The 17,732-nt window shown below is 45.7% G+C and overlaps 1 protein-coding gene across 2 annotated transcripts in view; it reads left to right on the top strand.

Moving 5' to 3' along the window:
* LOC143832393 (neuropeptide Y receptor type 6-like) overlaps positions 1 to 16,392 on the top strand; it is a 39,263-nt gene extending 22,871 nt beyond the window's left edge. For both annotated transcript variants that reach the window (XM_077326746.1, XM_077326745.1), the window contains exon 2: positions 9,502 to 16,392. In XM_077326746.1, the coding sequence (XP_077182861.1) occupies positions 9,670 to 10,776 (1,107 nt within the window). In that variant the 5' untranslated portion in view covers positions 9,502 to 9,669 and the 3' untranslated portion in view covers positions 10,777 to 16,392. The remainder of the gene's footprint in view (positions 1 to 9,501) is intronic.
* Positions 16,393 to 17,732: the final 1,340 nt, after the last annotated feature.

Raw genomic sequence — 17,732 nt, 5'->3', positions numbered from 1 at the left:
TAAGCATCACAGCCCTTCCTGACGTAGTAAGATTTTGTTTGCAGGGTATATTTTTAAACACACATCCAAACTTAAATTGAGCGTCAGCTTGTGTAGGGGTTAAGAGCAGCGGCCTCTAATCTAGGAGGCCAGGTTTGATTCCCCACTCCTCCACCTGCAGCCACTGGGTGACCTTGGACTCGTCATGGCCATGATAAAGCCATTCTGACCGAGCAGTGATATCAGGGCTCCCTCAGCCTCACCTACCTCACAGGTTGTTTGTTGTGCAGAGAGGGAAGGGAAGGTGATTGTAAGCTACTTTGAGACTCCTTTGGGTAGAGAAAATCGACATCTTTTTCTAAATGTATTGAGTGGAACGCCCCACAAATTTTTGTGGTAATGTCAACGTTATCCAACCACCTGGCACCTCAAAACAAAGAGAATGATTCTTTTGAAGAGATTCACCCCTCTCCCTTTGCATATTGAATAACTCACACCTGTTCTGCTCCTTTATAAAACTATTATTTTTATTTTAACATTTGAAACAAAATCTATGTTTGAACCTAAAATATCATAGAACTTTGGGGGGAATTTAACCCCCCAACATATTTTGTTAAATTTTGAAGGTTTTCTTTGCCTTGCAGGGGAACACTTCCCAATCCACAAATGACACGGACAACAGTGCTCTTGGCATAAAATTTGGCCACAATCTTTATTGACACAGCGTTGGTTAGCATGGGGAAAGATCCCGCCACCTGTGGCCCCATGGCCACAAGGCAGCCAACCTTTTAATCTCAGCAGGCATGCACAGGTCCTATCCGGCCCCATGCCAAACATCCTATGCCCCCAATGGCCTGCTAAGTAATAGGGAGATGGCACCCAAAGGAATCCCACTGAGGCGTGAACCTCTGTCAGGTTCCTTGCCATCCGGAATGCATCACCGACTAGACCCCCCCCTCCATGAGCAGGGGGCCATCCGGATCCGCTAACACCCAGCCTCTTATTGAGGCCCCCACCAAAGAGTGAGCCAGCTCGCAGGCCTGTCTCACTCGCAAAGGGATCTTCCCCATGCCACCTTCCCGACAGATTGTGACAGTATAAAAGCATTGTAACAAAGACAACAATAAACAATTCTTGAAACAATTACAACAAGCTGTACCTTGCCATCTTATTCTTATGGTTACTCAACTACAACATATCTATTTTAACTCCCATACCATAACAACAACCATTATCAAATTACGAAATTCATGGGCGGGTGGGTGGGTTTTTCCCCGCTGACGGGCGAGAGGGAAAAGAGCCGCGTGCCTCGCTCCACGCCCCCTTTCAACGGAGGGGGCCGGGAGGAGGCCAACAGCCGGCTCAACGCTTGCGGCGCGTGCGCCACAAGCCCGAGGCTGCCCAGCTGCCCCGGAGGACCCTGGGACCTACAGTCCCGGCCCGTCCGGTTCCTTTGCGGCGCGGGGCTTCCCCGCCGCGGCAAACGCCGCCGGGGTAAGTCCCGACGGCTATTGCCTTGCAGGGGAACACTTACCAGTCCACAAATGACACAGACAACAGTGCTCTTGGCATAAAATTTGGCCACAGTCTTTATTGACACAGCGTTGTTTAGCATGGGGAAAGATCCCGCCACCTGTGGCCCCATGGCCACAAGGCAGCCAACCTTTTAATCTCAGCAGGCATGCACAGGTCCTATCCGGCCCCATGCCAAACATCCTATGCCCCCAATGGCCTGCTGAGTAATAGGGAGATGGCACTCAAAGGAATCCCACTGAGGCGTGAACTTCTGTCAGGTTCCTTGCCATCTGGAATGCGTCACCGACTAGACCCCCCCCCTCCATGAGCAGGGGGCCATCCGGATCCGCTAACACCCAGCCTCTTATTGAGGCCCCCACCAAAGAGTGAGCCAGCTCGCAGGCCTGTCTCACTCGCAAAGGGATCTTCCCCATGCCACCTTCCCGCCAAAGAGCCAGGGATAGTGAAAACCCATCCCCGCGCTCCCGCCAACGCTGAACTCCATTAATGCATGTCTAACATCATCCAGCCAGTGGTCCATCCCCCATTCGGAAAGATGGACCCCATCCCTTCTGTATAGGGCCCAATGCCTATGACGAATGTCTGGATGCGGTATAACCTTTCCCCCTTTTGTTTCCAATTTTTTTTTCACCCCTTTATTTATCTTTCTCCTCATGCGATCAACCTTCTCGGGGGATATAGCTCCCCACCAATTATGCCTTTCTAGCAGATCCGACCACCACACTTGCACTCCTGAGAAGTCAGACAGAATAGTCATGAGGTCCTTCTTGATGATATCCAAAAGGCCGACCGCCTTCCGATCTGTCAAGTCATTCTCTCCCAACTGCACAATAAAGATATTCGGCACACCAACACGTTGCACTGCTATGTATGCAATAATGAGTTCCAGCGCATGCCTCTCCTTCCGGCCCAATTAACATGGAAACGATCTGACAGGCCCAGGCCATTGGTCCATCTAGAACGAACTGCATAACGTGCCGCCCAATGCACTATGCTATGTCCAATAACCAAATCCTTTGGCATATCGCTTCCAAAATCTGAAATATGGAACATATTACAATAAGAGACTGGGGTGTACATATTTCTTATATGCTGCTGACCGCCACCGCCCCACAGCCCTGACCTCCTCGGCCGAACATCCCGCTGCTGCTGCCTCCGTTGCTGCCCCTATTCTAAAAGAATGGGTCCCATATTGTCCCGCAGGAAGACCTAACCGGCCAAGTACGACTCGCAATATAGCTCCAAACTGATATCTTGAAAGGCATAACCCATTTTTATGGATCAACAGGGGTCCTGGCACCTCGGGTCGTACGGCCAAATATGCCATGGTGCTGCGAACAGGGCAAGGGCCCTCTCCGTAAATTGGATGCAGCAGTATGAAGGATCCCCGGCCAAACTGATCTGTTTTTGACCTCCGTAAATGAATGTGCACTTTTTCACCATCTATCCGTACATCCGCCCTTTGCAGGGCCCTGTCCCCTGAGTCGCTACGAGATGCAGCCAGCAACTCTCCGCTTCGAAATGCGCCGAAATATGCCAATGTAAAAGCTGCTTCAAATAGATGTGTCTCATAAGGGGATGCACAGACCTCTGTTAAAAGCCCCAATATATCTTTTAACAACATCAGTGTAATTGGTCGTCTAGCATCTGCTGGTGTAGGATCAAGCCTCTTCCATCCCACAATAGCCTTGCGTGTCAAAAAAGATGTTGCTGGATCCCACCAACCCTGCGTCTTACAGAGGAAAGACAACGCTGCTAAATGCACATTAATTGTTCTATGTGAAAACTTTAAACTCTTTAAGTGAACCAAGTATTGCAACACTGATCTCTCAGTTGGTGGTCAATTGTGCAAGTTGCCCGTCTCGGCAAAATATCTGGTATAACTTGATATGCTGCCCCATAGGCCCGCTGCGTTGCTGGAGCCAATGAGTTGTTAACTGCGTCTATGATGGTTCCGAGCCAAGCATCTACAAGTGGTCTGGGAACTGGTCCGGGAACTGGTTTGCTGCTGGTGCCAACTGACGGAATCTTTCTTCCTGAAACCGAGATAAAGCGTCCGCGATGTCATTAGACGCCCCCGGCACGCGTCTGGCCCCAAACGAAATGTTGTGCCCCAGGCAAACCCGCACCAGTTTCCGCACCAATTGCATGACGCGCGGAGACTTACTGGATTGGCGATTAATAATGCGTACAACCGCTTGGTTATCGCACCAAAAAAGAACCTTATAATCTTGAAACAACTCTCTCCACATAGTGACAGCAGCCACCACCGGGAACAGTTCCAAGAAGGTAAGGTCTCTTAGAATTCCCGTTTGTTCCCATTCCGCAGGCCACCTCTTTGCACACCATCTACTCCCGAAAATAACCCCAAAGCCCAAACTCCCTGCAGCATCAGAATTAACTTGGAAAGAATTCTCAGGAGTCACCGGTGTTTGCCACAGTGATACTCCATTAAAGTCCTGTAAAAAATCACTCCAAACTCTTAAGTCCTCCTTCAAAGACTTCGTTAGCCTGATGTGGTGATGTGCCGAGGTCACCCCCGCGGTTGATCTTGCCAAACGAGCGCAAAAAGCTCGGCCTGGTGACACTGCTTTACACGCAAAGTTCAAATGTCCAAGTAGACTCTGCATTTCCTTTAGCGTACATTTCTGTTTACCCAGCATGCTAAACAGTGTGTTCCGCAGAGCAATAAGCTTATCGTCTGGAAGCTTTGACAACCCAGCCTCCGAATCCAATAAAATTCCTAAATATGTTAGCCTAACTTCGGGGCCTTCAGTTTTTTCAGCTGCCAGCGGAACTCCCAATTCCCCCGCTAACCGCTGAAAAGCTGCTAACTTTTCCGCACAACTTGTTGTCCCCGCAGGCCCCACAAACAGGAAATCATCTAGGTAATGCGTCACATGACGACTATCAACCCTAGATTTAACTGCCCACTCTAAGAATGTGCTAAAAACTTCAAAGGCGAAACATGCTATGGAACAACCCATAGGCATGGCCTTATCAACGTACCAACTGCCTTGGAAAAAACAACCCAAAAGGCAAAAATCCTCAGGGTGCACTGGTAACAGGCGAAATGCTGATTGGATATCACATTTCGCCATCAATGCGCTCCTTCCACACTCCCTTATCAAGCTTATTGCGTAATCCAACGATGAGTACTTCACCGTGCACAGTTCTGGTGAAATACCATCATTTACTGATGTACCCTTTGGATAGGACAGGTGTTGTATTAATCTAAACTGGCCCGGGGCTTTCTTAGGCACTACCCCTAGTGGTGATACCCGCAGGTTTCCCAAAGGTGGCTCTGAATAAGGCCCTGCCATCCGACCTGCCACACATTCCTTGCGAATTTTTCCGGCCACTACCTCTGGCATTTGAATTGCTGACTTTAAATTCCCACTGGTAGTAGCCACTCTTTCCCCAGTATAAGGCATCCGAAAACCCACCTTAAATCCGGAAGCCAGGTATTCTGCAGCCTGTCTGTCCGGGTAATCACGCAACAACAATAACAGTGGATTCAATTTAACTGGGGTAACAGCCAATGTGGCTAACTCATGAAGGGTTTCACTCTGCCTTCTGGCTTCCACTGGTTCCTGAAGAAGCCGAACCCACCACTTTTTTTTGCAATGGGCCGGCCCTTTCGAAAGGGCCTACTAGAGCTAGCTTTTGAACAATCGAGCCTCATGTGACTTCCGCCACACACCTCACAGGCATGCTCAAAGCGGCACTTCTGCCTCTGGCAAGCCCCTTTATTATACTCCCAGCACACTCCTCGACTGTCCTTTCTGCCCATTAGCCAGCGCTTCTCTGACTCGGCCCACCGGACATAAGGACCCACCTTCACGATCCACGAATCGTGTTCCTTTAAATCCCACCGGGCCTGAGCATTATTTGAGGCTTTCTCTCTGGCCTTGGTGTCATAAGCTATGGCTGCGGTGTCACCTGAAAGCACCTTAGCCTCCACCACGTTGGTGAAATGACGTATCAAGTGCCAAGCCTGATCGGGGTAAGCTCCTGCGATAAGGCAAAGATACTCCCCATACCCCCTTATCCAATTAATAAAATTGCGCTCAACAGTTGTCTTATCCCTTCCGCCCCTCCCCTTCTTTGAACCGGTATTAGGGGACTCCCCCTCGGGACGGACAAATTCAAAAACATCAACGAAATACCCTTCAAGCGCTCTCTTTTGTTGCTTTTTAGTCAAGTGAGTTCCAGGCGGATCATCCCCTGCGGGATAACCTACTGGAGGCTCAGTTGGTTTTCCTACCCCTGCACCTTCTGTATAGTAGTGTTTTTTGTTATCTCTATGCTTGGCTAACCATGCCGGAATTCCCGGTACCATAGCCCCTTGTAACCAGTAGGTGCCATCCCCTTGACCCCCATCAATTTCGTCTTCAGATGTAGAGGACTCACTGGTTGATGTATCAAAATTGCGTGTCCTAGAATGCTTCCCCCAGCCATGTCGCCGACGCTTCCGGCCCTTCTCTGACATGGCAGCTGAATCAACCTGCTCCTGCGAGGTTTGAGCTACTACAGGATCTAAAACGGCTTCCTCTGTGGGCAACCCCTCTCCACCGCCAATTGTAGCAGGCAAGACATGTTGTACTATTCCGGGCCCCCGAGAACGAGAATCAATAGCTCCCTGTTGTTCCAGCACTACCGTCGGCTGGCCTCGGCCCCTCCCTTGAGGGCTTCCTGCCACTGGACCTGGCCACCTAGCAGGATTCATGCCCTGATAGCCATAAGGTACTGTCTGTACTCCTGGATGTAGCCACCCAGACTGTATTCCCGATGGCTGCCAAACCGCACTTTGACCTGGGTTAGGCCACGCATTCTGATATTCCAGTAGTGGCCAACTAAGTCGCTGACCACCTTGAAACCATGCACCTTGACCACCTCCTCCACTGCATTGCCATGACTGCCCCACACCTGGAGTCCATGAGTACTGAGGTGGTGGTCCCCATCCCTGCCACCATCCAGCATCATGTGCTTGATGTGGCGCCGTGTGCCCTGCCCGTCCTGAAGGTCCTGCCCGCTCCCCATCTGCCGTTACTCCCTGCTGGCCACCCTCTTCATTAACCATGGGCATTTCCATATTTCTTCACCACACCTCTCTCCTCTGCATTCCGTTGGCTCTCCTGATTTTGCTGACCCATGGAAGCACTTGCCCTTGCCTCCTGTCTTCTCATGGCCCCTCGAGTACCATAGCGAAGCTGTGGTGTTTGGGCTCCTAAACCCCTTGTTTCTGTGCCATCTGCTATGGTGAGCTCAGGTGAAACTGCCCTCCTTCCCCTGCTTGGGGCCCTTTCCCAAGCTCTCAGGGTGCCACCTTGCCCTGCTTCCCTCCTAATGACTCCCTGTTGCCTGTTCCTGCCCCGGGTCTCTACTCCTTGGGCCATCTCCCCTTCTTGTCTCACAGCCTGCACTTGGGCTCTCGCCACAGACTCCCCCTCAGGCATCACAGCCTGCCCTTGAGCCTCCTGGGCCAACCCCTTTTTTGGCCCCCCAGCCTGAGTCCGGGCGCCAGGGCGCCTACGCCGAGGCATCTTCCCTGAGTCCGGGCTTTTTATATATATATATATAACAGCTAGCCTACTAGCCATTGTTGTTTCCTCGTTTTTTGTTTTGTTTTTTTAAGCTGCGCCACAGGCGATGCCCTAAAAAATCCTGGCCCGGCAATTCCCTCAAGCCCGTCAACGTTTTTTTTTTCCTTGGCCCAAGCAAAGCCGCTCAGGAGCAGCTTTCCCCGCTGACGGGCGAGAGGGAAAAGAGCCGCGCGCCTCACTCCATGCCCCCTTTCAACGGAGGGGGCCGGGAGGAGGCCAACAGCCGGCTCAACGCTTGCGGCGTGTGCACCACAAGCCCAAGGCTGCCCAGCTGCCCCGGAGGACCCTGGGACCTACAGTCCCGGCCCGTCCGGTTCATTTGCGGCGCGGGGCTTCCCCGCCGCGGCAAACGCCGCCAGGGTAAGTCCCGACGGCTATTAAACATAATGTGTTCTTCAAGCTTGCAGAAAAATCTTTTTCGTGTCCATGTGGCCTCACTCCAGAAATTTAGATATATGCAGGAAAGTGTTAACCATGGCTAATAGTATATAGATTCTTAAAGGACAAAGCTGTAATACCACTTCTGTATGTATTCTCCAAAAAAAAGAAAGAAAGAAGCCATGATGGAAATTTGCTCCCAACATTGGTAGCAATGTTACAGTAGAGTTATGCAGTACACTGGATTGACTTAAAGCTGAATTCATTTCCCTTCTTCTAGCTCAGAGGTTCTCAACCTGGGGGTCGGGACCCCTTTGGGGGTCAAACGACCCTTTCACAGGGGTTGCGGCAGGACAAGCAGCTTGGCGCCATCCACACAACAACCTTGCAGGGGTAGATCGAGATAGAGCGTTCATCTGTCTGGAGCAGCAGAAAAGAGCGGGATCGGCATGGTGGGACAAGAGGCGGAACTAAACTGAGAAACCCTGGAAAAACCCCCAATTTATATGCAATCATGAACAGTAGATCTTCATGCCATTTGTCAGTTTCACTTTAATTTCTGTGAAACAGCACTTGCATAATTTTATGGTTGGGGGTCACCGCAACATGAGGAACTGTATTAAAGGGTCACGGCATTAGGAAGTTTGAGAACCACTGTTCTCGCTGATAAAAATGTATATGCACAGGCATAGATAGAGAGATTGGGAGAGACTGGAAAAGGCTCAGAGTGAAAGGGAGATTGTGGGATTATCATTATGGGAGGGAAGGAAGAGGGGTAGCTGGTAATAATACCAATGCCAGTAGGTTACGGTTGCTAACTTCTAGGTGGGGCTTAGAGATCTCCTGGTATTACAACTAATCTTCAGACAAAAGAGATCAGTTCCAATGGGAAAATGGCTGCTTTGGTGGGTGGTATAATTTAACAATATTTTTTCTCAGTATCATCCACAAAAGCCTCCCTTTGAGCCTTTTCCAGTTTAGACTGCTTCCACTCATGTGTTCTGCTCCATTTTGCTCTCAAACTAAAGTGGTTCTTTTATTTTATTGGTTATTATATTTCTAGCTGCCATGCTTTCCCCAGTCACAAAAATACATACACACTCACCATCAGAGGAATGTCTACTATTTTTTTTAATCAGTAATTGCTATAATACTATAACAAATGCTGTCTAATTATTACAATGAAGTTGCGCTCTGATAATCATTTATGATAGCTCTATCCAAAGTGACAATAGAACAGTAAGAAATGCATTTTTTCTGTGGAGATCTGAAATGATCAAGACCTTCAGTCAGTGGAGAATTGAAATGAGCGAGACATTCACTCTTTTAAAAAGTTTTTTCCTCTGGAAAGAGAACAGGTGGGGGAGGGGAACAGTTCAATTTCTTTCCAGTCATACCTCAGTCCAACTTCATACGAATGTTAATAGATCTAGCAAGAGTTATAATGGGTGGGTCAAAAATTTCCCCCTTCTCCAAATAGGGAACAGAGATTTGGAGATTAAATACTAGAGAGGCCTTAGAAAGGAAAAATACTGGAATGATTGAAATGATAAAGGGAAAAGAAACATGGCACTAGAATACCATGCACGAGAAAGCATATGTTCTAGGAAGAAAGTTCTATTGAATTCACTGGGACTTAGTTTTGAGCAAGCTTGTTTGAAAACTAGGGAACTTGAGATTAAGGTCAGTTCTTCAGAATACTGTGTTCTTCATGCACAGTGTTCCCTGGGACTATCATATCCATTGCCAGGAGATCCTGCTTACATGTATCTTGAAGTTCTATGGAAAAGATTTGTTTTTGGGGTAACAAGTATGTTCTTCATTATGTTTTATGATTTAAGCATAATTTTGCAATTTTTGAAGATTTTAAATATATGTTTCTCCTAACTATTTGTTCTAAAAGTACCGAATTCATGGGATCCAAAAAAAAGCATAGTTCGAGAAACATAATACTGAAGTTGTTGTTTAAATGAGCTTCCCTTTCCCTCCTTTGTATTTTCAGAATTCATCCATGATTCATCCATAAGAAGGAGCTTATAAAGAAGAATTTAATTTTTAAGTACACCTGCTGCTGAGCTACTACAAGAAAATAATTAAATCAAAGGAGGTTTTAAAAAACAAAAAACTAGCTTCCAAGTTACAATTATGTCTGTGGTTTCATTGTTGTTTCATGAATGGTAAAACTGTTCAACAGCCCAGCATGAATCTTTCTACTGCAAACAGAAGTACCTCACAGTTCCAGCACTTTGAATCCTGCCTGCCGTCCTTTCCTGCAGTCTTCCTGCTCATCACAGCTTATGCTTTAGTGATATTGCTGGGGATATTTGGCAACCTGTACCTGATTATCCTCATCAGAAGGCAGAAAGAAAGCCAAAATGTTACCAACATTTTGATTGCCAATCTCTCCTTATCCGACATCTTCATTTGCATAATATGTATCCCTTTCAATGCTTCGTACACTCTGATGGACTATTGGGTCTTTGGAGAGGCAATGTGTAAAATAACTAGCTTCGTACAAAGTATGTCTGTCACTGCCTCCACGTTCTCACTCATATTAATTGCTGTTGAGAGGTACCAACTAATAGTGAACCCACGTGGCTGGAAGCCCAACATTTCCCAGGCATATTGGGGAATTGTCTTCATTTGGGGGTTCTCTATAATCGTATCAATTCCCTTTTTCGTGTTCCTGCAAGTCACCGATGAACCCTTTAAAGATTTTTCTTCATTCACTGATGCCTACCTGAACAAGGTTGTCTGCATTGAAGTGTGGCCGTCTGTTGAAGAGCGACGGGTGTTTACCACAACCATGTTGATTTTCCAGTACTTCTTCCCACTCGGGTTCATTTTTGTCTGTTATCTCAAGATATTTGTGTGCCTTCAAAAGAGGTATGGTAAAGTAGATAAGATAAGAGAGAATGAGAACAGGATAAATGAGAGCAAAAGGATTAATATTATGCTCTTTTCTATTGTTGCGACCTTTGCAGCATGCTGGTTACCTCTGAACATATTTAACATGGTGTTTGACTGGAACCATGAGGCGCTGATATACTGCCACCATAACGTGGTCTTTATCTTGTGCCACCTGGTAGCCATGATGGCAACATGCATCAATCCAGTGTTTTATGGGTTTCTAAACAAGAATTTTCAAAAAGATTTAGTCATTCTGCTTCACAGCTTTAGATGCTTTGCATCTCAAGAGTTATATGAAAACATTGCCCTTTCAACTGATGTGTCAAAGGGATCCCTGAAATTCAGCAACATGCCTGCAAATATCTGAAAACAGGCAACTCTCCAACGTTTACTCATCTTGATAGGACATTTGTATTATTTGTATTGTGGTGGGTTTTAGTTGTGTTGCTTGAAGCCAGAAATATCTTGCAGAGGAGTAAAATAAAAATAATTAGTTAGCCCAGTAATGTAAATTCTTAGCAAGAGTTTCTTATGCTGCCAGACTATAACATATCAATGGTTTATTGCTAAGTAGAGTTATACTATTCTGTAAACAGTGGGTTGAATTTAGACAATATTGACAATTGCCAGTAATTCCCTCTCCTTCCCGCAGGCCGGCCTGTCATTCCTCAAGGTCCCTTGTCCCACAGGGGACAACATCTGGTGGAGATCAGTAGGCTGCAATAGGAGGGAGTATGCAGAAAAGATCCATTCTGCCATTGGAAAATTTTGTCTGGATTGAACCCATTGACTCAATAGATTTATGGTGGTGTAACTCTTCTTAGGATTGCACTAGACATGTGAGAACTAGTATTCAGAAAGGAGGTACCTTGTTTGTTGGAGAGTGATGTGTGGATTATAGAGTGGCACCTGTATTTAACTTACCTTAATACATAGCATGAAGGGAGATTATATGCTGAAGCTCTATGCTCCAGAGTCTGGGTCTCATCACTGCCTACCTGGGTGACTTCCAGAAGAGCTTATGTATTCTACCTTGAGCTTTGTGGAAGAAAACACAATGCAGAGATTAATGTTTCTCCTGGTCTGCTGGATTTATTACCTCCTACAAAGCCCTGTTCCATCCTCAAGTTATACTATTAGCTAGCATCTTATACAATGGCTTTTTCATTTTCTAAATTCAGATATGTCCCTGTGATAGTCCTTATATAACAACTCCTACCTCTTATAGTCTCCTTGATCACCTACCCTATTCAGTTCTGGGCCAAACTGCATGGTTCTTTTCTATATCCATTCTGTACTTTTAAATGCTAATGTGTGGCTTCTTATATGAAGTCAGGAAGCAAATCTGTCTTCTTACATGCCTATCCGTTTTGTAATATATTATTCTATTCTACAAGGTGCTTAGGGTGGCATATATGGTTATCTTTTCTACATTTTCATTCTTGCAATAACCCTGTGAGGTACATTAGGCTGAGAGAGAGAGAGAGAGTAGCCCAAGATTACCCAGCAAGCTTCATGCAAGAGTCAGAATCTTTCAGGTCTTAATGCAACACTCTTACCAGTACACCACACTAGTTGCTGGCTGTTGCCCCACCTACAGATATGTAGATCTGACATATGACTGACAAATTGTGGCATTATTATTCTGTCTTTCTAGAGCAGGCAAGTAGCAGAGCAGCAGGCAGTGTGGTGAAATGGGGAGAAGGAACACAACCATTCATTGAACTGTAACAAATGCTTTAATGACAACAATTGAGATATCTCCTGAGGGCCATTAAAGTTGCTCAGGAGAATGGACTGAAGTACTTCACTAGGTTTTAATGGCCATTCTTTGAAGTATCCCTATCTACTTCAGCCATAAATTTGTTCAGATAAGTGCATTTCAAAAGCATTTTTTTCTTATTTATCACTGGCAGTTTATTTTCCATTATGGGTCTCAAATTGGCAAATGCATGGTTTCTCAGATTTTCAGTGATTTGTAGTTAGCAACACAATTTCAGAAGCCCATATCAAAGAAGAAAAGTAGATGCTTTTCATACACATGCTCAAAGAAGTACATTTTCAGACATTACTATTTTGGCTTAAGTATGGCCACTTCAGATATCTACTAACTCTCGTCCTAGTGTCTCAGAAGTGCCTGGAGCCTAGGGTTGTCAGCTCTGGGTTGGGAAGCACCTGGAGATTTCAGGGGCTAGAACCTAAAGATAGTGGAGTTTGGAAACAGGAGGGACTTCACTGAGGTAAAATCTCATAAAATCTATCTTCTAAAACAGCCATTAAGTGAAATGATCTCTGTTGCCTAGAGATCTGTTATAATCCCATTAAATGTCCGGCTACTACCGGGAGATTGGCCACCCTACTGGAGCCATATCTGGGCCTTGCACATATGGATGAATGAATTCAATGAAATGAACCAGTGGGATCAAATGATCATTTTAAATATTGCTTTCATGCAGTGAGCTCCATGCTATCAGAGGCCATACTTCTGTGTGATTCCTCCCTTACCCCTTCCATGTACCACTATAGGACAGAAGATCAAAATCCAGAAGTTCATTAGAGTGGATTCATATACACATTTGGGATCTATTTTAAGTAGTATATGTTGCAATGCCAGCTAAAATCAGCCATGGAGTGGTAGGGTCGACTGCTCTGCTTTTCAGGTATGTCTTCCTAGAGTTCCAGATCCCCCCTGATGACCAGTCAGAGATGGAGGGAAAGGTAAGGTTGCCAAATCCAGGATGGGAGATTCATGGAGATTTGGGGATGGAGGCTGGCGAGAACAGGGACCTGAGCGGGGTACAATGCCATAGAGTCCACCCTCTAAAGCATCATTTTTCCCCATGGGAACTGATCACTGTAGTTTGCAGATGAGCTGCAATTCTGGGGGATCCCCAGGTCCCATCTGGAAGCTGGCATCTCTACATGATCTACAAAACAGATGTTATACTTCCTTCAGTTATTCTTCTCTTTCTGTGGGAGAGAGTTCTGTTTTTCCGAGAGAAAGAAAAGCCCGTTATGCATAGATAATGTTTTCTTATCATCTCATGGGAAATTAACATGACATCTATTAAATGAGCATTACAAATGATAATCCTTGCATTTTAGCCCTGATTTAAACATGCCACTGACAGGCCAAAAACATCTAGTTTTGTGGCTTTGTGCGTTCACAGTGTCGTGTTTAAACTGGGTGGAAATTTGCGCAAAACAAATATGCGTGCTTAATTAGAAAACCAACACAATGCCTGCTTGGGCTACAGACTCCCGCAGTGGTAATTTAGCAGCCCACTTGCAATGAGAAGCAGACTGAATGCAAAATTGCATACATAAGTCCCCCCCCACACACCTCGGCATCACATTTACATCAGTTCTCAGCAAAAGCCTAACACATGACTTAACACAAAAATGATTTGTTTCCTGATATAAGAAAGCAACAGGATTTCAAATCTATGATAGCTTCATCCCATGGTAATCAGCCACACAACTGTTATGAATAGAGAACTGCTTGCAGAAGAGATAATTGCTAAAACTATAATTATGATGATCAATGAGGAATTAGTAGATCTAAAGAAATCAAAGACTCCCACTAATCACACGAGAGTAAGATGTGGTTTATTATAGAAGAAGAAGAAGAGTTGGTTCTTATATGCCGCTTTTCTCTACCCGAAGGAGTCTCAAAGTGGCTTACAGTTGCCTTCCCATTCCTCTCCCCACAACAGACACCCTGTGGGGTGGGTGAAGCCGAGAGGGCCCTGATATCACTGCTCAGTCAGAACAGTTATATCAGTGCTGTGGCGAGCCCAAGGTCACCCAGTTGGCTGCATGTGGGGGAGCGCAGAATCGAACCCAGCTCGCCAGATTAGAAGTTTGCACTCCTAACCACTACACCAAACTGGCAGTGATCATGATCACAGTGATCATGGTCACAAAGCACTTAATATATCCCTAAGAAATATAAATGATGACTCAGTAACTAAATGCCAAAATTGCTTTATCTCTAACTGTATTCTGCCTGGTTCCTGTGTGGACAATTGAAAGCAATAAACCAGGGCCACTCAAAGAGGAGGTGGGGGTGTGTATTGATTCAAGTGAATCCCCAGGTACAACTTTTGTTGTAGTGGTTGGTATAGTGGCTAAAGAGCGGTGGACTCTAGTCTGGACAGCTGGCTTTGATTTCTCACTCCTCCTCCATACAAAGCCAGCTGGGCGGCCTTGAGCCAGTCACAGTTCCCTCAGAGCTCTTTCAGCCTCGCCTACCTCACAAGGTGTCTGTTGTGGGAGAGAAAGGCAAGCCACTTTGAGACTCCTTCAGGTAGTAAAAAGTGGGGTACAAAAAACAGCTCTTCAGTGTCTCAGAAGGGACAGAATTCTGAAAGTAATGAGACAATTAAAAAGAAGGAAAGATAAGGGAGAAAAACTCTGCAAGCCCCAAGAGCTTAGAGAATCCTGGAAAGTGTTTTTTGTAAGGATGAAATTTTCAAATTGTTCCTCTGCATGATTCCTTGAAGTTCTAGTGTGTGTCGTTTTATATTTGTTATAAAGGAGATTTACTGATACAATATCAAATGGTAGATGAACCCACAAGAGGTTCAGCCATACTGGACTTAATACTGACCAACAGGCAAAAGTTGGTGGATGAGGTGAAGGAGGTGGGGACCCTAGGGGGAAGTGACCATGTCCTCATAGAATTCCTTTTGAGATGGGGAGCCAAGGAAGCTTGTAGCCAGACGTGGATGTTGGATTTTCGTAGGGCAAACTTTAATAAACTCAGAGACATGTTGAGTGTCATACCATGGACGAGAATGCTGGAAGGGAAGGGAGCATGTGAAGGGTGGGCGCTACTCAAACAAGAGCTATTGCATGCTCAATCAATGACTATCCCAGAAAGACGAAAACACTGCAGGAGCTCGAAGAAGCCTATTTGGATGAACAGAGAACTTCAAGAGGAACTAAGAAAGAAAAGGAAAATGTTCAGGAAATGGAGGGAAGGACAGAGCTCTAAAGAAGAGTACCTACAGGTTACTAGGCACTGTAGATCAATCATCAGAAAGGCCAAAGCTGAGAGTGAGCTAAGATTGGCCAGAGAAGCCCATTGTAACAAGAAAAGATTTTTCAGGTATGTGAGGAGCAAACGTAAAGTAAAGGAGGCAATAGGCCCACTGTTGGGTGCGGATGGACAAACTCTAATGGAAGATGCAGAGAAAGCAGAAAGGCTTAGTGCTTATTTTACATCTGTTTTTTTTACCACAGGTCAAAGTGTTTAGGCACATCTAGAGATGGCCGTAGCCAAAGGATAGTGTCTGGGTGGCAGGTTAACATGGATAGAGAGGTTGTCGAGAGGCATTTAGCTGCACTGGATGAGTTCAAATCCCCTGGTCCGGATGAAATGCACCCGAGAGTACTCAAAGAACTTTCCAGAGAACTTGCACAGCCCTTGTCCATCATCTTCGGAACCTCTTTAAGGACTGGAGATGTCCCGGAGGACTGGAAAAGAGCAAACGTTATTCCGATCTTCAAAAAAGGGAGGAAGGATGACCCGGGAAACTACAGACCAGTGAGTCTGACCTCTGTTGTGGGGAAGATAATGGAGCAGATATTAAAGGGAGCGATCTGCAAACATCTGGAGGACAATTTGGTGATCCAAGGAAGTCAGCATGGATTTGTCTCCAACAGGTCCTGCCAGACCAACCTAGTTTCCTTTTTTGACCAAGTAACAGGTTTGCTCGATCGGGGAAATTCGGTTGATGTCATTTACTTGGATTTTAGTAAAGCTTTTGACAAGGTTCCCCATGATGTTCTGATGGATAAGTTGAAGGACTGCAATCTGGATTTTCAGATAGTTAGGTGGATACGGAATTGGTTAGAGAACCGCACTCAAAGAGTTGTTGTCAGTGGTGTTTCATCAGACTGGAGAGAGGTGAGTAGCGGGGTACCTCAGGGCTCGGTGCTCGGCCCGGTACTTTTTAACATATTTATTAATGATCTAGATGAGGGGGTGGAGGGACTACTCATCAAGTTTGCAGATGACACCAAATTGGGAGGACTGGCAAATACTCCAGAAGATAGAGACAGAGTTCAACGAGAGCTGAACACAATGGAAAAATGGGCAAATGAGAACAAGATGCAATTTAATAAAGATAAGTGTAAAGTTCTGCATCTGGGTCAGAAAAATGAAAAGCATGCCTACTGGATGGGGGATACGCTTCTAGGTAGCACTGTGTGTGAACGAGACCTTGGGGTACTTGTGGATTGTAAACTAAACATGAGCAGGCAGTGTGATGCAGCGGTAAAAAAGGCAAATGCCATTTTGGGCTGTATCAACAGAGGCATCACATCAAAATCACGAGATGTCATAGTCCCATTGTATACGGCACTGGTCAGACCACACCTGGAGTACTGTGTGCAGTTCTGGAGGCCTCACTTCAAGAAGGATGTCGATAAAATTGAAAGGGTACAGAGGAGAGCGACGAAGATGATCTGGGGCCAAGGGACCAAGCCCTATGAAGATAGGTTGAGGGACTTGGGAATGTTCAGCCTGGAGAAAAGGAGGTTGAGAGGGGACATGATAGCCCTCTTTAAGTATTTGAAAGGTTGTCACTTGGAGGAGGGCAGGATGCTGTTTCTGCTGGCTGCAGAGGAGAGGACACGCAGTAATGGGTTTAAACTTCAAGTACAACGATATAGGCTAGATATCAGGAAAAAGTTTTTCACAGTCAGAGTAGTTCAGCAGTGGAAAAGGCTGCCTAAGGAGGTGGTGAGCTCCCCCTCACTGGAAGTCTTCAAGCAAAGGTTGGATACACACTTTTCTTGGATGCTTTAGGATGCTTTGGGCTGATCCTGCGTTGAGCAGGGGGTTGGACTAGATGGCCTGTATGGCCCCTTCCAACTCTATGATTCTATGAATACTTGTACTCAGTCTTGTACTCTATCTCTCTTAATATCTAGACTGGATATTACTTTAGTCAGCATCACATACTGTGATACAAACTCTGAATATATTATCACTAGGCTTTCTGGGCCAGAAGTTATTTTGGCTCAGTGAACAACACATAATAATCACCTCTGTATCCATGAGTAGCGGTTATCTAACTTAGAGTACAGTCCCAACATATGCTTTTGAAGGAGTAAACCCCATAAAAGTCAGTGGGATATTTCTGAGAAAATAGGCATATAATCGTATACTTAGCCTGATCATTTGTATTTTAGAAGATGTATACAATGCTGAAAGATAACCATACTTTGTTCTGTGGAACATGGACATAGAATTAACAATACTGTTCTGTTAATAGGGCTTTGATGTTTTTACTGGCCCCGTTCCTAACCCTG

The sequence above is a fragment of the Paroedura picta genome, chromosome 3 (genome assembly GCF_049243985.1).
Source record: "Paroedura picta isolate Pp20150507F chromosome 3, Ppicta_v3.0, whole genome shotgun sequence".
Classification (NCBI taxonomy): Eukaryota; Metazoa; Chordata; class Lepidosauria; order Squamata; family Gekkonidae; genus Paroedura; species Paroedura picta.
This window is presented reverse-complemented; position numbering and strand designations above follow the sequence as displayed.